The sequence below is a fragment of the Lotus japonicus genome, chromosome 6, assembly GCF_012489685.1.
Source record: "Lotus japonicus ecotype B-129 chromosome 6, LjGifu_v1.2".
NCBI classification, from domain to species: domain Eukaryota; kingdom Viridiplantae; phylum Streptophyta; class Magnoliopsida; order Fabales; family Fabaceae; genus Lotus; species Lotus japonicus.
In genome coordinates this window covers 22,835,115-22,858,323 of record NC_080046.1, presented here as the reverse complement: position 1 = coordinate 22,858,323, position 23,209 = coordinate 22,835,115, and the positions used below count along the sequence as shown (strand labels likewise).

Here is a 23,209-nt window from a genome sequence, read left to right as displayed (position 1 = left end):
AGGAAACCTTAAAGGTTTTTATTTTGGAGTGACTGTCAGGAATTAAATCTCGGCCTACGTATTCTCTGTGAGGAGACATTAAGGCTACGTAGTTCTAATGGATTTAAATTGATTAAAAAGTGATTTTTGAACGGGATATTGATTTTTTGTGACTTTGTATGTTTTTTTAATTTTTATTTTAATAAACAAAAAAGCATATTTTTTGGTTTTTTAATGTCTAAGATTTGAACACATAACACACATTGAGGGTTATGGAAGAGAAGGGATTGATGTTTACATGTATTGTGTTCCTGAGTTTCAATTTGAATTAGTCATTTTCCAAAATTAGGGAACATGCTATGGAGAGGGAGAAAGCATATCATACAGGTTCAAATCACATGTGTTGAGAGCATATTACAGTCGGAAATTTTTAGAGGAAGAAGAAAGTGTGCTAATGGAACCTGGTACTGAAATTTTCCTCTCACTTCTTCAGGCTCTGTTGTTGATTAGTGATGCTCTCTTCCTCCTTCGATCTGTTCACTCTATAGCAGGGCCTCCAAACTATTTTCTCTCAAACTAGGTTGGGATCTGAAGATGAGTCCCCAACCTAGTTCTCTGTCTCTCTGTTTTTTTGTTTTTTCCTCCCCCTGAACTGTGTGATTTCACTTCTATTTATAGTGCTTAAAGGCAGTAATCTAGTTGCCCCTATGCTGCTGAATCTTGCTTTATAATTACTGGTTGTAGAAGAAATCTCTGTAATCACCTTTCTCTGTTCCAAAATTGTGGCTCTGTTTCTGTCAATTCCTGCAGCACCTCATTTCCCCTCTTTCTTTTACTTTATCCATCTTTTTATTTATCAGAAGGTGGTGAAAATTGAAATTGGATTGCAAATTGTTCAACAGCCACTGACTCTTGGGGATGCATATCTGATTGTAGAGTCTCTTAAGCAAACTCTGCTTTGATAATTTTTCAACCAAAACAGCTCTGCAAGCCAGACCCCTATCCTCTGCCACTGCAAGTGGTTCTGCCTCTATTCTTTTTCTAATATTTTCAATCTTCCTTTTAACCAAAGCTACTTTGTCCTCTTTTTTATTTCTCTGGTCTGCTACGAGACCTTTCCTTCTTTTCTTTTTTTTTTTTTGTTTTGTTTTCGTTGTCTTAACTTTTTCTTACCTTTTTGTTTTTGTTTTTTTGTTTTTATATTAATAATAATGAAGTAATGAAATAAACATGAACAAAAAATCAAAGTTTAAACTAAAAATATACTTATATTAAAGTAAAATGAAGACGGATAAAATTTGGTACTGACGCCTGAGGAGGAATAGTTTATACTAATTTACTAACGACTAACATTTACCTATAAAAAAGACAATCCAAAAATCAAAAGATGATCTGGAACCAGGAACCACCATCATTTCATGCCCACATCCAACTAGAAAGCCCAACTTTCACTGCTTCTTCTAGAAACTCATTTGTTGTCGTGATTTTCGGCCAAGGTTGTCATTGCAACCAACGCCTCCTCTCTTCGCCACAAGCTCCACCTCGTCTCCATTGGTCTTATCGTTGTCATTGTTGAGGCCGGCAATCCTTCCGAGCTCAACTTTGAAGCTACATGATGGGGCGGGAGGGGATAGGGTAGGGGCACAATGGTGAGAGAGGGGTATATTACATCTATACCCTTTCAACTCTCTCACTCAATTCAAACCACTAACTAAAAAAATATTTTTAGATTCCTAGATCCAACGGTTCTAATTGAACTAAAAAAAAAGGTTCACCCTAATCTCCCCCTAACTTTTAAACTCAAATAAACAATGCATTTCACTTTAATTCCTATTTGACATTATTACAATCATATGCATTGCTCCAGTACCCATTAAAAATGTGAGGATTTAAAACCCTTCAATCTATTATTTAGAATATAAATGACTATATTGCAAATAATAAAAACTTATTATAAAAAGAACAATGATAAATCAAGGCAAAATGTATGAAACCACTCCACTTTTAGATGGTACCATAAAAATTATATTATATATAATTAAAACTCATCCCAACAGAAATACAACATGGACTTAGATATTTTTGCCTATTCACAAAAAAAAAACCTAGTTCATGGAGGCATTACAGTTCATTGCTCCTAAGGAGACTAACTCTTTAGCTGATTGGTTATAGCTTTCCTTTTGGTTCTCATGTGTTTAGCTCTCCTAGACTATCTCTTTAGCGGATCATTCAGCCTATATTGGCTATAGTTTTCCTTTCGATACTCATGTATTTAGCTTTCCTATGGAGGATTGCCTTTCGATTATGTATCAAGATTGTGAGGCTGCATCCTCCCTTACCCTTTAGGGCCTACGGAGCTTTTTCTTGTCCTGGGGCCTAGCCCCTTAATTTCACAAAAAATAAAAACCCTTCATTTCACAAAGAAAAAAATATATATGGACATGCGGTTATATTTTACTCTCTTTGTCCCATTATAAGTCGTTTTCACCAAATTATTTAAGATTAAGAAAACTAGTTAAAATTAGTGTTTTTTATTTTTTATAAGCCAAGCCATTGCATTCAAATCAAGCACAAGGGGTGCTAACCCGAATACAATAAGAGAACAAACTGAGAAGCAAGTAAGCTATACACAGATAGCATAATTTCAGAGAAAAAAAAAAAAAACGAGAAGGGGAGATGGGAAATAACAGAACCAACAACTTCTTCCTTGAGGAAATTAAAAGAAACAATCCCACTAGATCCTTCCTGCTAGAAGCAATGAAAATTAGTTTGTAGTAATGAATATGTAGTTCTTTTTAATAATTTTCCTAAATTACCCTCATTAAAAGTTATCTCTCCCTATTAATATTTCACTATCTCTAAATAATAATGGTCTTACAAATAAAGCAAAATTTTAGATAGTGGAAAAATTTAAGTATTAGCATAAGGGTAGACATACAAAAATTATCAATGCTTCTTATATATTGTAAATTGATTTATATTTCGGGAAATATAAAACTCATAAAAGTGACTTCTAATAAGGGACAAAGGGAGTATAACTGTAATAAATATGGAAAAACTCAAAAACATGTGGTAGAAAGTCACGGCTACTAGTACAACATTTTTTTATGTGTTGGGACGATGTCAAGATATTGTATTTATGATAACTATAAATAAATCTCTTGTTCATTGCTAGAACTCGATAAGCGCAATCTTGTTCGTTTATGAAAACTTCCAATTTCTCTTCATCACAATTCCCAAAACATTGTGACTAAACATTAAATAGTGCAAATATCACAGCACTTTGTTGAGTGACCTCGTTGTAACAGGACCCCAACATGCCTTCTTCAGCATATAGAATTCCATGCAGCATTCTTCAGCAAAATTTTATCAAATTCGAGAGCACCATACAGGCTACATTCACCAATGAGGCTGAAGGGCCAAGCTAAACAATAAGCTAATTGAGGTCATTACTGGTGCAAAATACACGGTTTATTGGTCAATCATTTTTGCTACATAACTACATTTTATGGAAAATATAACGCTTAATCAATTCATAAAAGGATAATTGAAGGGAGTTTTCATGAAAAAGTTGACCACAATTTGAAGGAATGTGTTAGCTAATTCTATTATGCAGAACTTTTGTTTGAAAGACTGTCGTATTCCTAAAACATGAACAAACAAGCATCATAATAAACTAGGTCCACTATCTTAGATAACAATAAAAGATTGTCAAATACAATTACCAAATGGATGCATGTCCATAAATTACGATAGCAATTCACAGAACCAGAGAACCAAACTCCACAATTACTAATAATTAGAGCTTCATAAAACAAGGCAGTATTTTCCTACCACAACTGATGAGACTACCATCAAACAACTTTACCACTAATAAGCTTCAACAAAAAGAAATCTAAAAAACAACACACTTCCACAGCCACCCTATATGACCAGCACCAAACGTACCACATCAAGCATGCTCACCACGAATCCTCCTTGCTAACTGGATATCCTTAGGCATGATAGTGACACGCTTAGCATGGATGGCGCACAGGTTGGTGTCCTCAAAGAGTCCAACGAGGTATGCCTCGGCAGCTTCTTGCAATGCAAAGATAGCATGACTCTGGAAACGCAGGTCAGTCTGCAACCACATGAAAAAAAACATAACTTTAGTCACAATGGTTAAGAAAAAAACACATAAGACCTGAATCTCACATCAGTAATTACACATTACCTTGAAGTCCTGAGCAATTTCACGAACCAACCTCTGGAAAGGGAGTTTCCTGATTAGCAGATCAGTACTCTTCTGGTACTTCCTAATCTCACTGTTCCATCAACAACAATTCAATTATTAGAAAACATAACAAAATCAAGAAAATGGAAACCCAGTAAAACAATCAAATATAAAGGATTCCAAAAAATAGTCACTGACCGAAGAGCAACGGTTCCATGACGGTAACGATGCGGCTTCTTGATCCCACCGGCGGTTGGTACAGACTTACGAGCAGCCTAAAGAAGAAAAAATAAAATCATGAAACCGTTGGTCAAAATTTCAAGCACCCAATAAAAATTAAGAGAATAATAATTGAGGTGATGATTCAAGAACGAACCTTGGTTGCAAGCTGCTTCCTAGGAGCTTTTCCACCGGTTGACTTACGAGCAGTTTGCTTGGTACGAGCCATCTGTATATGTCAACAGGCAAATTTTTTTCAGAAAAACACAAGAAAATAAAACAACAAACACAACCAGATAACAAGATTTAAAGATCATGACATTCTCGTCCCCTCAATCAAAACAATCATGACTACCGGTGAAACATAATTGTAACCTAATTCTTATATAAATCAAAAGTGTGAATAAAAACACTGAATTTGGCAAATAAAATTATCATCGGCTCCAAGATAAAGGCACAGAGAACCCTAAAATGAGAAAAGAAGAATCAAATAATTCAATCGTTATGCAATTTGAAAAACATCTAATCATTCAAATTCAAATAGATAACGATAATGTAAAGAAAATCATCACAACTGAAAAATCAATAAACCCTAATTCCTTAAATCTAGAAAATACAGAACCCCAAAAGTGGAACAAATTGAAGTATACCAAATAAGAATGCAGAATCAAACAATTCAATTGTTACGAAATTTGAAACACATCAAATCTTCATATAGAGAACAATTATGTAAAACAAACTACGATAACGAAAAATCGGTAAACCCTAATTTCCATAATCCTGGAAAGGAAAGAAAAAACTAACCTCGAAAGACTTTGATTTGTTCTTCTTCGAAATGAATTGAAGGGGGTAAAGGATCTAAAGTTTTGCGAGGTTTGGTGATGAGGGCCGATATATAGTGGGGGCGTGGGTCAATGTTCGAATGTGTACAATTCACTATCCGTATGTTTTCTCCGTTTGGGATCGGACGATGAGTGAAGTGTTGAGTTGTACTTTCTCGAATTTAATAAACGGCTGCGATGTCATTCAGGATACAAGAAACGGATCGTGAAGTCTAGTTGGAGCATTCCCATTGGTTCCTTTAATTAACAAATTGAAGCCTTTTTTTTGTTTGGTTACCTTTGGAAGCTTGGAGTCTTTTTTAAGGAGAAAAAAAACAAGTTTATTTCTATTTTTCCAATTAAACAAGAAAAAAGAAGTTAGTTGATACAAGTCAGAAAATTCAGGAAAATGAAATCTATTAGTACATTTTTTTTTTAAAGTATCTATTGCTACATCCTTGTACCTTTTAATGTCATTCCAATATTTTTAAATAAAGATTCACCCACACTATTTTTTCTCATATATCATTTCTATTTTTTTTCTTATGCGTTTCCTATCATATCACTTATATATCAATAATTTATCTATCTTCACTTCACATTTAATCAAAGTGGAAGTGAAATTTATACGTGAACAAAGTATAATTTTTTTCACAAAAAACTATAATTTGTATTTCTATGAAATCCAAAATACCCCTAATATTAAAATACCCTGATGACTAGGGATTTAAGACTATTTTTATAATTTATTTGTAAGCATTTTAATATATTATTTAAGATATTTTAGTCATTTTAATACACTTTAGGCTTATTTCATACATTTTAATATTTTTATTTAGTTTTAGTATTTTTCTAAATTTTATATTATTTTCTAGATATTATTAGGATTTATTTACTTTAATTTAGGATTAGATAAGTTTATTTTAAGTTGTTATCTTATTTTTATCTTCTATTTATTTTATTTTCTTGTTATTTTAGGAGAAGATTTGAGAAGAGAGAGAAAATCATTAAAAAACGGAAATTTAGAGAATTCTGGAGGCTAGGCTCCAGTGCAGCGCAAGTGCACGAGCAGACCATGCACCTGCTCTGTGATGTCGACACGTGGCTGACGCTGAATGTTAAAGCACAGGATCACGCGGCTGCACCATGTTATGTTGCACCTGACTTCACCAGATCATCTTCTGCATCAGAAAAAGACAAAAACGCACAAAACACGAAAAAGCACTATAAAATAAAATTTTAACCTATTTTTTGAGGATCTTTTTCATCTTTCTCTTCTCTCTTCTTCTAAAACCTAAAAAAACTCTTTTGGGAGACTTGGAGGCAATTGCTTGGTGGAGAGGAAGGCTAGGCCTTGAGGGCCGGTGTCAGGGCCATAGAGGAGGTGACAGCTTTTCCGGACGTCCATGGCTCCGTTTTATTTTGGGTTTTTCTTTTCTCTTTACCTATTTTTGTGTTGACTCTCTTTTAGTATTTAATATGATAGTAATTTGATTTTACTCTTGCTTAATACACTTTTATGCAATTATAAGTATGAATTTTCATTATTTGGTGTTTTTCTCTATGTTTAATGCTTCAATTGGTTAATTGGTAATTTAAAGAGTTTATATTAATTCATAAATAGATTGAGAAATTGATATGAATTGATGTAGACTTAGTTCATAGAAAGGGGAAAAATTCCTATGTCTTACGTTATTGATTCTCTTTGCGCGTTCATGTATCTTTTGCCAATATGACGATTGTTAGGATTTGCATGACAATTGAGAAGTTGGTGTGAATTTAGTTAATGAGAGAAATCACCCTTGCATCAATCATCTTAAGAAAGACATGTCTTAAGTAGGTTTGAGGGTTTCTAGGTGACAAGGAGACATTAACTCTTAGGTATGAATATCATGAGTTGGAAAAGAGATCTATACCGAGTGACAAGTCGAGATACTCACCTCTCTAGGATAGGATTATCTAGTAGGAACTAGTAGGATTTCTTGAGTGACAGTCAGAGATTCTATCCACTAGGATATGAACTTCTTGGGTTAGGAATAGAGCTTGGGAATGTCTTATCGAGTAGGTATGTGCTATAATGTTCCTTTTATGATCAATAGGGCTTAAGAAATTAAGGCTAGGTTCTTAATTGGTAGATTCACTTAGCTAAGGAATTAGTAGGTGAATAACTCTTATCGGCATCTTAAATGTTAATTTCATCTTATAAAAATATATTGGTTGAGAATAAGTTGTAAATCAAGTGAACTCATTTTCCAAATGCACTTTCTTCTTTGTTTGCCTCCGTGAATTTCTTCTATCGCTTTAGTTACTATTTTTCTTTATTTAAATAAACTCATATTTCGCTTTCTAAACCGCTCATCTAACATCTAGCTAGTGAAATTAATACGTAGCAACACAATCCCTGTGGAGATGACAAAACCCGATGCTATACTACGATTGAGTCTTGAAAGGGATTTGATAGTAGTTCGTGGAGGAAAATCTCTTCATTAAATATCCTTTCATTATACCCCACCAGCCCAGCACTTCCACAACTTACTATCTCCTTCACACATCCCTCTTCATTTCTCGTTCACTTCCAATTCTTTCTCTTCTCAACTATTTTCCAACCCAAAATTTTTACCTCTAATATTAAGCATTTCTTTAACCCCAACTTCATCTTGAGTAAATATCAATCTTATTCTCTTCTCCATTTTGGGCCCCAATAACGTACAAAAAGTTTTACATATAATATAACAAGTGCTCTCTGCAATCTCAAGGCTAACAATCAAACCAAGCAAAGTTGGTTATTGTAATGGAGGAAGAAGGCCCCTCTTTGGCTCCATCTTTACCAATATCCAATGTTCAGGAAATGGTGAAGAAGAATCAGTTGCAGGTTCCTGAAAGATATATAAGGAGTCCTTAAGAATAGAGAAAGTCAACTACTTGCCTCACCTTTCATCTGACATACCTATTGTAAGGCCCAAGTTTTTAAGCTTGTGTCAAGTAAATAGAATCCTATTCACGATTAGGGTTGATGTATCGTGAAGGGAAACCTGAACTAGAGTTTACCAAATGAAATAAATATGTGAAGGAGAAAGTCCAGGAAAAGTCTGAGGATTGTATCGAAGTCGATTTAAGTTATAGCACGACTAATATTCGCTTTAAAAACCTAGGACAAGAATCTTAGGAAATAACACTATGTTCCACCCTTGGAACACTGTAGGATTTTAGTCCAAAAATCTTCAGAGAAATGTTAGAACTTCTCTTTTTCCATATATCAAAATCGTTTCGAGGCGAAACTCTAGGATCTACGAACGTCCGATTCCAATCATCGGAAGTTTGCCGAAACCGAAACCCTGGTATTTCAAAACCCTAGAATCAACCGACAATGAAGACTTTTTCTATTCAGAGCTTCAAATGAAGATTCTACACGCGTACACCCATTTCTCTTGATGATTTCAATCTTTCTTCAGAAGGAAGTTTTCCATTCCGACATTCGATGCAAAAAGCAACTTATCGGGTAAAATAGTTTTACACCGACTATGCTTTAGTTGCCAAAAATATAAGGAGACCTCATTTTAGTTTTGGAATTCTTTCGCCAAAACCTATCTTAGAATTCACGGAGAATGACGCCGGAAAAATCATATTCGCGAAACTTTCATTTTCCCGCGAATTTCCATCTTCTATATATAGCAAACAAGTGAGAAAAAAACACAAAACTCCTCCATTTTCTCTCCTCAAGGCCGCGAGTTCATCCAAGGAAGAAGGAAGAAGAATTTTCTTCATTACTTGCTTGATCGTTGATCCGTTAGTTGCTGCTTCAAGGTTTCGAGGTATAGTCGCTAATCCTTACCTCTGATCGCTTTTTCCATAGCTTTTCTGTAGACTTTTCTGAGCCGATAGTTTATGGGTTTTTGCAAAACTATCCTGAATCTTTCATTTCTGATTCTAAACCTCTTCCTTACGTGCCCAAGATCACTTCTGCCGGGTTAGATTTTCCGTTATGTCGCCGGAATTCCGCCGGAATCAATTTTAGCCTAAAATACCCATTTTTGGAGTTTTTGGTGTAAAGCTTCAACCTTTAGGCTGAAAACTATCGCCTTAGCTTAGTGCTAGTAGGATTAGTTGTCATAAACGTCGTTAGTAACGTCCCTGTCAAATTTGGTTTTTGGGATTTCAGTTTTGAAATTTCTAAGTTAAAAATCATGACCAAAATACCCCTGCGACAGTTTTTGATCCGATAATTTTTCTGAGTTCAGAATACCCTTAGTTACGGCTAATGATAGCATAGGAACCAAGTTTGATCGAAGAAAAATCGAGCCCCACAATTACCAAAAGTGGCCGAGCCCTATAGGGGAGGAGGAGGAAAATTTCCTTTTCCGAAAACTTGTCTTTCGCGCTAGATTATCGTACCTTAGAGTATAGATTACTTCGAGTAACCTTAGTAAGTATCGATAGCTTAGTTTTTGATAGATTCTAATAGTATTTCTGTGACTTTGTTTTAAAGGAACTTTTGAGGAATTTCCTGAGGAACAACACTTTGATTGTGAGGAAGAGTTGGAAGTTCATCCTGGAGAATCTGCAGGTGAGGGCTTCTCACTGAATCTCTAGTTAATACTTAGGGTCGATGTTTTCGACATTGTTTACTGTTTATGCACTGGATTGTGTGTGATTGGAAAATGTTTTCTGAGGCTTCGGCTGACAATGTAGATGATTCATCTACTGAATGTTTTTGAGATTGACTTACATGCTATGTGCTATGTGGGTAATCTAGGATGTGTGGTGCATGCCTTATATGCTAAGTGCTATGTGATTATTGCTTAATATGTTGATATATGACATGTTGATTGGTTGTGCTGAGTATTTATGCTTTTGCAATGAGATCTGAGATTCTGAATGGCGAGAATAGCGGGCAGGTCATGCCGATTTTATTTTGAGAGTTTTGAGAAAGTTTGATAGGACGAATGAGATTCGGGCCTTGTCGTGGTGTTGTATGGATCGAGACATTCTCTGGTGTCAGTTGGGGATTAGGAGATCCCGAGAACTTATAAGATTTTGCGATAAGACTAAAAGGATATTATTTTGAAAAGAAAACTCATAAGACATTAAACAACCTCTAAATCTTCAAATAATGATAACAAACTCGAAAGGAAGCTTCGGATGCAAATCTTAGTTTTGGAAAACGAGAAGTGTCGTCGGATCCAAGTGTTGAGTATGTTGATGTTCTTGTGCTGTTGGAGCAGCTGTGTTGAGTATGTTGATGTTCTTGTGCTGTTGGAGCAGTTGTGTGGTTGGGCTATCCTGGGGATAAGTCCGGGGAATTGATAGTTCCCGAGTATGTTGATACTCTTGCTCGTTGAGCAGTTTTGACCATCGGATTGAGATGAGTCGGATGATTTGGAGATCATCATGAGTTATGTGTTGTTGTGAAGTGTGTCTTTTGTCGCAGAATCGACTGTTACCTTAGGGTAAGCTTTTAGAGACATTAATTTAGCTAGAACACGTGGCGACGTGTCGAGTGAGATCGGAGACGTTGTTTGACTAATCATCCTGCATTCATGCAACATTAATGAGGTATTAACACAGGACGTACTCTGGACCTCGTCGGATTCCAAAATGGTCATAAGACCCGGATTTCCGTGTAAGAGCGTCTGTAGACGTCTCTTGTAGCAGACCGAAATGGCAGACCTACGGGTTACGGCTGATCTGACTACCGCTGTCGTTGGAATAAGAGGCACGCGGGCCGAAATGGTCCCACCGTGGCTGGTGCTAGGGCTGATCCGTTGATGTCCATCCGTTCCGGATTGCATATTGGTTGACTGGGTTAACCTGCATATCATTTCATGCAACATGCATACTGACTTAGTTGATGAGTGTGTGTGATACTTGTTAATTCTATTTGAGGCATGTTAATTGTGATTACTGTCGTTTATGTTCATTGTGAAATATGCAACCCTAGGATGTTATCCCTAGCTATAAGCCTAAATGGCTATTTCCTTATCTGTATCTATCGGTGGTACTATTTGAAGGTATGAAAAACGGTAGAAAGGGGGGGTTTGAATAACGTTTTCAGTACAAAACTTCCACCTTAAAGATTTTGACAAATCTTTCGAGAACTTAAGTGCTAATGATAAGAGATAGAGAAGCACACAAGGATTTTATCCTGGTTCACTTGATAAATCACTCAAGCTACTCCAGTCCACCCGTTAAGGTGATTTCTTCCTTCTTAGAATGAAGGCAATCCACTAATCAAGTAAGAGTTACAACTGCACTTGAAACCTACAAGTGACTAACAATTACACTGACTTAGCTCACACTAAGATTCACTCTCTTATTTTTCTCTAGGATCCGATCAACCTTGATCTCCTAAAGGAACTAAACAAACTGTTTATCAAAGAAATGTTTACAAGAGATTTGCTTCTAAAAAGCTAATAGTAAACTCAATGAATTTCAGATGAAAGAAAGCTTAGAATATTTTGAATATGTCTTGCGCGTATGTGTTACTTCTACTCCGCTTCTTTCAATCTTCAGCCTCTATATATACTCCAAGGATTAGGGTTGAGCGTTGCATGGGAAATGCTACCGTTGGAGGGCAGTTCTGGAAAATCCAGCTTCTGCTGTGGCTGAGAACGTTAGGTAGGTCGTCAGGAAGGTACACTTGCTTTTGTACTTGGATAGCGACTTGACCTTTTAACCTAGGAGACTTCTGATCAGGGGAATACTTCATATTGGAACTTGTGAAGCCGGTTGATCAGAGTCAGAGGGAAAGCACAGATCCTCTGACCATTGTATCTTCTGATTCTGAACTCAGAGGGAAGAACATGGCCTTCAGAGTTTCTTGCTTCTGGACTTCAGAGTTTCCACTATTCAGCTTCTGGATCTTCAGAGTCTTCTACACCATCAGAACATCTGAACCTTCAGTGTTTCTTGGTTATCAGAACTTCTGGATCTTCAGAGCTTCTAGCGACTGAGTCCACATCAGAGTTTGTATAGCTTCAGAACTTCTGAAGCTTTTCCACTGTTCATACTGAACATGGTGAATGCGAAAGCGTTGCTTGGGTTACCCTTTATACACAGTGCTTCTGATTTGTGTGAGATTGAGTTGAGGTCAGAGCCTGTAAATAGCACACACAGAAAAACACGTTAGAGTACCACAATTGTTCATATCAAAAGGTTAACTTGTAATCATCAAAACATAGAGTTGTACTACTAGATCAAAACTTGATCTTACAATCTCCCCCTTTTTGATGATGACAAAACTAAAATTTTTGATGAACAATTCTTAAACATTAAACTGAATTCACTCAGAGTTTAGAGATATAGAATAAGACTTATCCTGATGTGAATAGTTTATCTTGCTCATTCTGAATTCAAGTCACTGCTTGATTCTGAGCTTAGCTCCCCCTGAATCTAATACTTGATGAAAACGTTAGTAAAGTCTAGATTCTGAGCTAAATGATGTAAGAGTTCAGAATGAAAAACTTATGACATAGATGAAAAACGAATAATCAGAGCGCATAAGTGATCAGAGTCATGGACAAGGTATCAGAGTCTTGGGTATCAGAGTCAACTTAGAATCACTTCAGAAGAAGTGAAATGTATTCCTTGTATTTGCCCAGTGACACATCTATGGTCATGAAGGTGGAACTCTTAAAATCTCCAAAAGAAAAATAAATCACACTAACACATCTTACACATCAAAAACTGGGTTTACTCCCCCTTTTTGTCATAAGCAAAAAGCCTGGGGTGTGAAAAACTTAGCTTGAAGTACAAGGTACTCCCCCTTAGAGAAGGTCTAAGTTTAAAGAAAACAAAAACGATGTAAGAATCAGAGTTAGGCGAAATAAATAAAAGAGTTAATGCAAGGGATGAACGTTTACCACCGGTCAAGTGAGTAAATAGAAGGGTCAGTTACCAAGAACTTAACCTCGAGAAACTGTAGGAGCATTAACTTGCAGAGAGAAAGTGAAGCCTATAAAAAGCGTTGGAGAGAAAGGTAAGCTTCACACCTCGAACAATTTTCAGTAAAAAAGAATGGCATCATACAACGTAGCACTAGAAGAGCTGAGGAAGAAGGCCTTTGAAGAGGACTTGTTCCTGAACATCAGGCATCCAGAGGGTACAACGACCATCTCGGAGCTAACACGGACACTGCTGGAAGAGGACCTGCGTCCAGAGTTGGAGAGAGACCTGAAGGAATTTCTTGCCTTCATGGAGGAGGTGCAAGAACTCAGCCGGCTTGAACTCAAGCTGCTGGAAGAGAAAGAGTGTTTGGAAGAGAAGCTCAAGACTTCAGAAGAGATTCTGGAGAGGGATGAGCTAAAGAACAGGCTCAGCAACATCCAGCATGTACTGGAGCGTCTGGAGAAAGATAGGTCAGAGCAGCGCCAGGAGTGCAGAAGAATGAGGAGAGATCCTCCATTCTAGACTTTATAGGGAAGTAATGTATGATGTAAACATAAAAAGATTATGAATAAAACGAGTTTAGCAAACATATGTGACACAAGTATATAGATATGCATATATAATCACAAACGAACAAATTAAAAAGGAAACAGAGTTTAACAAAAGGAAAACAAAGTTAACGAAAAAGAAGAAAAAGAAGAGATCCTAAAACTAAGGTTTGTCAGTGCGTCGCAGAAGTTCCATCATCATGTGCTTCATCTCAATCAGCATGGATTCATGAGTGTCAAGACGTTGTTCCATGATGTCGAGTCTGGATGAGCTTGGCTGAGTAGAACTGGAAGGAACATTCTGAGCAGCTTGAGGATCTGGAATGGAAGCAGAAGCAGCAGGAGTAAACACAACTGGTGCAAGTGCTTGGCATCTAAGAGCTTCAGCCTCAGCTTCAAGTCGCTCTGCCTCAAGTCTGGCTTGTTCAGCTTGAGCTGCTGCAAGACGTGCAGCTTCTTCTGCTTGTTCTTTCTTTCTCTTGGCTTCTTCAATAGCTTCAAGAAGCTTATTTCTCTGTTCTTGTTCATGAAGAGCCACCCTTCGAGCAAACCTTTGCTTTGCAGCCTCAATGCTCTGACTTCCCTCTGCATGCAGGAGCTGCATCATAATTGGAACTTGAGCCACTAGCCAAGTGCTCAGATTGTTCCACTCATCAGCCACACTTTCAGCATTCTCACTGAGGTCAGTCTGACCGTGCACATTGCGGAGCCTCAAGGAGGCTTCATGATAGAAAATATTGATGCACTCAGAGAGAGATGTGGGTTGAAGGTGAGTATAGGGAATTATGGAGAGGTTGGTTTCAGGAGAGGCTGGGTGATTGCTGCTATGAGCTTCAGAGACACCTTGTGGAGAACCAATGTTAATCATGGGAACATTGGGTTCAGAGGTTCCAAGGTGAGGGTCTGAAGTTTCAACCAGAGGATGAGGTGATCTAACCGAGGATTGGTTAGACACTGAATGTTCGGGTTCAGGTTCTGGTTGAATAGGCTCTTGTTGGTCAGGGACATGGTGAGCTTGTTGAACCAAGGGGTCTGCCTCTTGTAAAGGATTAGCCAAGATAGGTTCATCTGGGTCTACTAGACGTTCAGGTCTAGGGCCAGGATATCTCCTAGGGCTTGGACAAGTTAGGTAATATTCTTCCAAGGTAGACACCTTTTCTTTTCTAACCTCCATGAATTTTCGAATGGATTCAGAGTTATTGGAGGGAGAAGAATCAGCAACATTGGTTGGGAAGGATACAGGTGTAAAGGCTGTTGAAGAGTCTGTATCCATGGTTCTGGCAGCAGGACGTTCTGATGCTCTGGGAGCAGAGTGATCAGACGTTCTGGGTTGTGGTTCTGTTTGGTTTGGCTCGGGTTGTTCATGGATGATTGGTTCAGAAAGTAATGGGTCGTACGGAATGGTGAGGAGAGAGGTTCGTTCTTCTGACCTAGAGGGTTGGTTCTGAAGCAAATTCCAGAGAGGTGCTTCAGTAGGAGAAGGTTGAAAGAAGGAAGATCTTGGGGAATGTGGTGGAGTGGTGGTTTGTGCGGCTGGTTGGGATTCAGGAATAGGAGTGAGGGGATTTGAGGAGTGTTTGAGCATAGCAGAAATAGGGAGTGCATCAAATAAATTCAAATCATCATCAGAAGCAAGTGCAGGCTTACTTGGATGTGCTGATGATCTAGTCACTCTGGCAGGAGGTTCAGTCCTTCTGACCACTTCAGCAGCTGGTTCCACCCGAGTAGGCTTCACCACGATTCTGACCTTCTTCTTCTTCTTCTTTGGAGGACCATCCTCATTGTCACTATCATCACCATCATCAGGCTTTCTCTTTGTCTTCTTGACCAGAGGGACATCAGATTCCTCAGAAGATTCTTCCAGAACCATCTTCCTCTGAGCTTTCTTCTTGGGAGGAGAAGGAAACTCTGGAGCTGGCGGTAGTCTGCTGACGAAATCATCAAGGTCAATTTCGAATCCTTGAGCCCTGAGGTCTTCAACATAGCATCTGATGGCGTCAGGATGGTCTGCCTGAGTCCACAGAGGGTAGTCATTCAGAGGCATCCTTCTACCTCTGATCTCAGAAGATGTGTCTTCATGAGCAGGAGCAATCTTCTTCTGGACCAAACCCATCTTCTTCAGAGAATTTGCAGTGAAGACATCACTGACAATGGTGCTCAAATCCTCTGTGCAACCAGCATTGATCAGATCTTGAATGAGGCCACTCTCAATCAAGAGATCAGACAACAGTCTCCCAAAGGGGATATACTTGATTGCTGACTTGATGGAGGCAGTAGTCCTAGACTTCCGGATACATTCCTTCAAGTAGGAGAACAGGAAGTAGGGAAGGCAGATCTTCCTCTTGTCTTGGATGAAGAACAACATCGCCTTCTGGTTGAAGTTGATGTAGTCTGGGGAACTGCCCTTCGGTCTCTGGTTTATGCAGTTGAGCAGGATCTTGTGCCAGATCCTTAGTTTGGGATGAAGATCCATCACCTTGTAACTCGTCTTGCCCGGTTTGAAGGTGGTGTACAGAGCCTGGTTGACTGTGTCCTTGGTGCTGGGTTTCAGCTTCGATTCCGTCAGTTGGAACCGATACCCATAAGCAGTTTCTGCACCTAGCAGATTCACGAATGACTTCTCAGTGATGATGATCTTCCTTCCAAGAATGTGAGAGACCACCTGAGTATCATCGCAGTCGGCGTGCTTCCAGAATTCCTTTACCAATCTATCATACACCGGTCCTCGAAGTCTGTTGAAGTAATTTCCCCAACCTTGAGCTTGGACTTCAGGACGAAGATCAAACCCATTTGTAGCCAAGTTGTCGAGGTTGAATCTCCATTCTGCCAGGACTTGGAGTTCCTCAGGAGGATAAACACAGTGAACGGCACAGCCCCGTTCTGCAATTGGAACACTCTGTTCTTGAGCTTGAACTTGATCTTGAGTTGGATTCTCAGAGCCCCTTTGACCCGTTGCTAGACCAACTACCATGTGAGGGAACTGAGGTGCATCTGCAGTAGATCTTCTGGTTTGTCTCACCATTTTGAAGTGGTTGAAGGTTTGAGGTAGAAGATGAAGGTTGAAAGATGAAGAGAGATCGAGAGAGAAATCGAGAACAAGCGGTTTTGAAAAGCAGAGAGAGCGAGAGTGAAAACCGGAAGTGAAAGAGAACGTGTGTGTATAGTGGGTTTTATCAAATAACCGTTGTTGATTCAAAAAGCACTTTAAGATCAACGGCTGAAAATTAAAGATAGATAGTAACAGTAAAATACACAAATCACACACAGGAGATAAGCATATCTGCACGCAATCATAACAGACTGTCACACGGGCACAAGGAACTATGCATCAGAAATTCTGACACACGTGTTGTTGTCTCAGCTTCAGAGTCAGTACCAGTGGGCACACACACTCTGATTGAGTTACCTTCTGGACTAGACATCTTCTGATCAAGAAGTATCATAGTCAGAGGTTCTGATCCATCTTCACTCTGGACAAAAGTCCATGTTTAGATTTTTCAGAATAAAATTAAATCTATCCTCTGCTAAGGGCTTTGTAAAGATATCTGCCCATTGATGGTCAGTATCAACAAACTTCAGAAGAAGTACGCCCTTCTGTACATAATCTCTAATAAAGTGATACTTTACCTCAATGTGCTTTGCCCTTGAATGTAGGATAGGATTCTTACTCAATGAGATTGCAGCAGTGTTATCACAATAGATTGGGATATTGCTCTCAAGGATCTGATAATCCTCCAGCTGATGTTTCATCCAGAGCATCTGAGTGCTGCATATTGCTGCTGAGATATATTCTGCCTCTGCAGTTGATAGTGCAATGGTTGATTGCCTCTTGCTTGCCCATGAGACTAGATTGCTTCCCAGAAATTGACAATTTCCGGAAGTACTTTTTCTCTCTGTTCTATCTCCAGCATAATCAGCATCACAATAACCTGAAAGCTTATACTCTGATGTTTTCTTATACATCAAGCCAAGGTTAGTGGTGCCTTTCAGATACCTTAGGATCCTCTTAACAGCAGTTAAGTGGGTTTCCCTTGGATCTGATTGGAATCGAGCACATAAATGAACACTAAATAGTATGTCTGGCCTAGATGCAGTTAAGTATAGAAGTGAACCTATCATGCCACGATAGAGCTTCTGACATACTTTACCACTTATATCTTCTTTCTCCAGAATGCATGTTGGATGCATTGGAGTCTTGGCCACTGTAGATTCCAGCATATTGAACTTCTTCAGAAGTTCTTTAGTGTACTTGCTCTGATGGATATATGTTCCTTCTGGTGTTTGATCAACTTGTATTCCCAGAAAGTACTTTAATTCTCCCATCATACTCATCTCAAATTCAGCCTGCATCATCTTAGAAAATTCTTTGCATAGAGATTGATTAGCAGAACCAAATATAATATCATCAACATAAATTTGCACGATTAAGATATCATCTTTATAAGTCTTGCAAAAAAGAGTTGTATCTACTTTACCCCTTACAAACTCATTCTCCAGAAGGAATGAGCTAAGTCTCTCATACCATGCTCTGGGAGCTTGCTTCAGACCGTAGAGTGATTTCTTCAATTTGAACACATGGTCTGGTTTCTTTTCATCTTCAAAACCTGGGGGTTGATGAACATAGACTTCCTCTGAGATATAACCATTTAGGAAGGCACTCTTTACGTCCATCTGATGTAGAACTATGTTGTGATTTACTGAGAAAGAGATCAACAGTCTGATTGCTTCCAGTCTTGCTACTGGAGCAAATGTTTCAGTGTAGTCTATTCCTTCCTGCTGGCTGTAGCCTTGAGCAACTAGCCTTGCCTTATTTCTGACTACATCTCCTTTCTCATTCAGCTTGTTTCTGAATACCCATTTCGTTCCAATAACATGGACACTCTCAGGCTTCTTCACTAAGCTCCAAACATCGTTCTTGGAAAATTGATTCAATTCTTCTTCCATGGCCAGAATCCAATCCTTGTCCTGAAGAGCTTCATCTATGGACTTGGGTTCAATTAAGGACACCAATCCTTTCAGACTCAGCAAGGTCTCTTCAGAGGGTCTGAAGGCAGATCTGGTTCTGACTGGTTCGTCTTTGTTGCCTAGAATCAATTCCTTAGGGTGAGCTGCAGTGATTCTGCTCTTCTTCAGAGTTTGTGAGTTAGAGGGACCAGCTTCTTCCTCTAGTTCATCTTCCTCTGGCTCAACTTCCTCTGGAGCTTTGCCTTTGTCAGAAACATTAATGCTTAAATCTGCAAACTTTTCAACTAGCTTTGACTGGTCAGAGTCAAGCTTATCATCAAATCTAACATGAATAGATTCTTCAATAGTCTTAGCATCAGTATTATAAAATCTAAAACCTTTAGATCTATCAGAATAACCAAGTAATAGGCACTTAGAAGACTTAGCATCAAATTTATGCAATCTATCCTTAGTATTGAGAACATAACAAACACAGCCAAAAGGATATAAATAAGAAATGTTGGGTTTTATGTTCTTCCACAATTCATAAGGAGTCTTATTCAGAATTGGTCTCACAGAGATTCTGTTCTGAATGTAACATGCTGTATTTACTGCCTCTGCCCAAAAATGCTTAGCCATGCCAGTTTCTTGGAGCATGGTTCTAGCCATCTCCTGAAGAGTTCTGTTCTTCCTCTCAACAACACCATTTTGTTGAGGAGTTCTGGGACAAGAGAAATCATGTGCAATTCCATAGGAATCAAACAGACTCTCAAACTTGTCATTCTCAAACTCTCCACCATGGTCACTTCTGACACGCACAATCCTACAAGCCTTCTCGTTTTGCACTTGAGCAATGAAGGTAGAGAACACAGCATGAGACTCATCCTTGCGGGTTAGAAACTTTACCCATGTCCAGCGGCTATAGTCATCAACGATAACCATCCCATATCTCTTGCCACCTATAGACTCAGTTTTCACTGGTCCAAAAAGGTCGATATGCAGAAGTTCCAACGGCCTTGAGGTTGAGACAACATTCTTTGCCTTGAAAGGGACTTTTGTGAATTTGCCTTTCTGACATGCTTCACAAAGAGCGTCTGAAGCGAACTTCAGATTGGGTAAGCCCCTGACAAGGTTTAGCTTGCTCAGCTGAGAAATCTTTCTCATACTGGCATGCCCTAACCGTCTATGCCATACCCACTGCTCTTCATTAACAGACAGAAGGCACTTCACATTCTGAGCCTCCAACTCAGATAATCTGATCTTATAGATGTTGTTCTTCCTCTTGCTGTTAAATAGAACAGAGCCATCGATCTGACTTACAGCCCGGCAGGACTTTTGATTGAATATAACATCATAACCCTTGTCAGCTAATTGACTTATAGACAATAAGTTATGTGTTAAGCCGTCTTCCAATAAAACATTATCAATGCATGGGCTACTATCTACACAAATAGTACCAGTACCAACAATTTTACCCTTTTCATTTCCTCCGAAGCCAACTTCGCCTCCAGGCTTAAGTTTCAGCTCTCGGAACATACGCTTTTCTCCCATCATGTGACGCGAGCATCCACTGTCCAGATACCATGATTGGTGTTTCAGTGGAGCTATCAAGGATATCTGCAACATAGATAATCTTGTCCTTAGGTACCCACTTTCTGGGTCCTCTTTTGTTAGTTACCCCAGAGGTTCTGATCACCTTGGGTGTCTCAACATAATATTTTAAAGGAATATTTGCATGATATTTAGTCATAGAGAAAGATCCCTTTTTAAGAGGATGTTTAGCAACTTTAGCAGGTACAGGATCAGGCAATATGGTACCAGAGGGAACAAAGCATTCATACAAGGATTTAGTTTTAGACACAGAAGGCTCATTTCTAATTGGTTTAGAATAGCCAATGCCATGCATTCCATTTCTGCTTACGCCATAGATCATTGAAGCCATTAAGCTTCTATCCACGCTTTTAGCTAGGAATCTTTGAAAAGACTTTTCATACTTAGATTCATTTCTACAATCAGAGGCATCACAGGCAACAATTTCTTCTAACTTAGCAATCTGGTTCTTAAGCACAGAGTTAGAATTTACCAAAGCATGATTTTCATTTTTCAAATCAGAAATAATTTTCTCATGTTCAGAAGGAGTCTTGGAGACAGCAGATAAGTTCTTTTTCAACTTTTTATGCTTAGACAATAAAGAGTTATACTTATCCATGATATCAGACAAAGCATGTTTCAGTTCAGAGGTAGAGAAAGAAGCAAATACCTCATTTTCATCGTCTGAGTTAGGATCTCCTTCTGATTTTGAGTCAGAGTCAACAGCTTCCTTTGACTCTGCTCCTTTGTCTTTGACAATGGCCATGAGTCCTTGGACTTCACCATCAGAGTCAACATCCTCTGACTCTGATTCATCGAATGTCACCATCAGACTCTTCTTGGTCTTGAAGTGCTTCTTTGGCTTCTTGTCTTTCTTCAACTTTGGACAATCACTTTTGTAGTGCCCAGATTCTTTGCACTCAAAACATGTGACTTCCTTGATTGAAGACTTCTTCTGGCCTGAGGACTCATACTTTCCTTTTGCCTTTCCAGAGCCTTTGAACTTGCTCTGCCTGTGCTTCCAGATGCGGTTGAGTCTCTTGGAGATGAGAGTCAGCTCATCTTCATCAGAATCTTCTGATGCTTCTTCAGATTCTTCTTCTTCAGCTTGAAGAGCCTTTGACTTCTCAACCTTAGCCTTTTCAGATTTGGATTTCAAGGCTATGGACTTTTTCCTCAGATCTTGCATCTCTGAGCGCTTCAGCTCATGGCATTTCAAAATGCTGATGAGTTCTTCTAAACTCATATTCTCAACGTCTCTCGTGAGCTCTATTGAAGTCACCAAAGGCATCCAACTTTCAGGAAGACACCTGATGACCCTTATGACATGATCTTTTGTTGTGTAGCTCTTGTTGAGAGGTCGTATGCCAGCTACAAGCAATTGAAATCTGGAGAACATTTCTTCAATGGATTCATTTGGCTCCATGATGAAGGATTCATACTTTTGGATCAAAGACAATGCCTTTGATTCTTTGACTTTCTTGTTTCCTTCATGAGACATCTTCAGAGATTCAAAAAATGCCTTTAGCAAACTCACGATCTGTAATCTTCTGGTACTCTTCATAGGAAATAGCACTTAGAAGAATTGCTCTTGCTTTGTGATGTTGTGAGTACAGCTTCTTTTGATCTGCAGTCATCTCTGACCTTGGGATCTTCTTGCCATCTGCATCAACTGGACGCTCGTAGCCATCCACAATAATATCCCAGAGATCTGCATCGAAACCCAAAAAGAAACTTTCCAGTCTATCTTTCCAATATTCGAACCTTTGACCGTCGAACATAGGAGGCTTTGCATTGTAACCATCTCTTTGAGTTTCACTGGTGGTGGCAGCCATTGTTTTTCACACCGGCCCGGATCACTGAACACTGTTAGGTGTGGTAATCAGAACTTGCGCTCTGATACCAATTGAAGGTATGAAAAACGGTAGAAAGGGGGGGTTTGAATAACGTTTTCAGTACAAAACTTCCACCTTAAAGATTTTGACAAATCTTTCGAGAACTTAAGTGCTAATGATAAGAGATAGAGAAGCACACAAGGATTTTATCCTGGTTCACTTGATAAATCACTCAAGCTACTCCAGTCCACCGTTAAGGTGATTTCTTCCTTCTTAGAATGAAGGCAATCCACTAATCAGGTAAGAGTTACAACTGCACTTGAAACCTACAAGTGACTAACAATTACACTGACTTAGCTCACACTAAGATTCACTCTCTTAGTCTTCTATAGGATCCGATCAACCTTGATCTCCTAAAGGAACTAAACAAACTGTTTATCAAAGAAATGTTTACAAGAGATTTGCTTCTAAAAGCTAATAGTAAACTCAATGAATTTCAGATGAAAGAAAGCTTAGAATATTTTGAATATGTCTTGCGCGTATGTGTTACTTCTCTCCGCTTCTTTCAATCTTCAGCCTCTATATATACTCCAAGGATTAGGGTTGAGCGTTGCATGGGAAATGCTACCGTTGGAGGGCAGTTCTGGAAAATCCAGCTTCTGCTGTGGCTGAGAACGTTAGGTAGGTCGTCAGGAAGGTACACTTGCTTTTGTACTTGGATAGCGACTTGACCTTTTAACCTAGGAGACTTCTGATCAGGGGAATACTTCATATTGGAACTTGTGAAGCCGGTTGATCAGAGTCAGAGGGAAAGCACAGATCCTCTGACCATTGTATCTTCTGATTCTGAACTCAGAGGGAAGAACATGGCCTTCAGAGTTTCTTGCTTCTGGACTTCAGAGTTTCCACTATTCAGCTTCTGGATCTTCAGAGTCTTCTACACCATCAGAACATCTGAACCTTCAGTGTTTCTTGGTTATCAGAACTTCTGGATCTTCAGAGCTTCTAGCGACTGAGTCCACATCAGAGTTTGTATAGCTTCAGAACTTCTGAAGCTTTTCCACTGTTCATACTGAACATGGTGAATGCGAAAGCGTTGCTTGGGTTACCTTTATACACAGTGCTTCTGATTTGTGTGAGATTGAGTTGAGGTCAGAGCCTGTAAATAGCACA

General features: G+C 38.8%; 1 protein-coding gene and 1 pseudogene across 1 annotated transcript; one reads left to right on the top strand and one right to left on the bottom strand.

Moving 5' to 3' along the window:
* Positions 1-3,931: 3,931 nt before the first annotated feature.
* Positions 3,932-4,643, bottom strand: LOC130725117 (histone H3.3-like). Its single transcript, XM_057576370.1, has 4 exons — positions 4,572-4,643; positions 4,394-4,470; positions 4,196-4,286; positions 3,932-4,102 (listed from the first exon to the last, which is right to left on the bottom strand). The coding sequence occupies exons 1-4, from the start codon at positions 4,641-4,643 to the stop codon at positions 3,932-3,934; spliced, it is 411 nt and encodes a 136-aa protein (XP_057432353.1).
* A 3,383-nt stretch (positions 4,644-8,026) lies between these two features.
* Positions 8,027-23,209, top strand: part of LOC130725116 (oxoglutarate-dependent flavonoid 7-O-demethylase 1-like) — a 49,910-nt pseudogene continuing 34,727 nt past the window's right edge.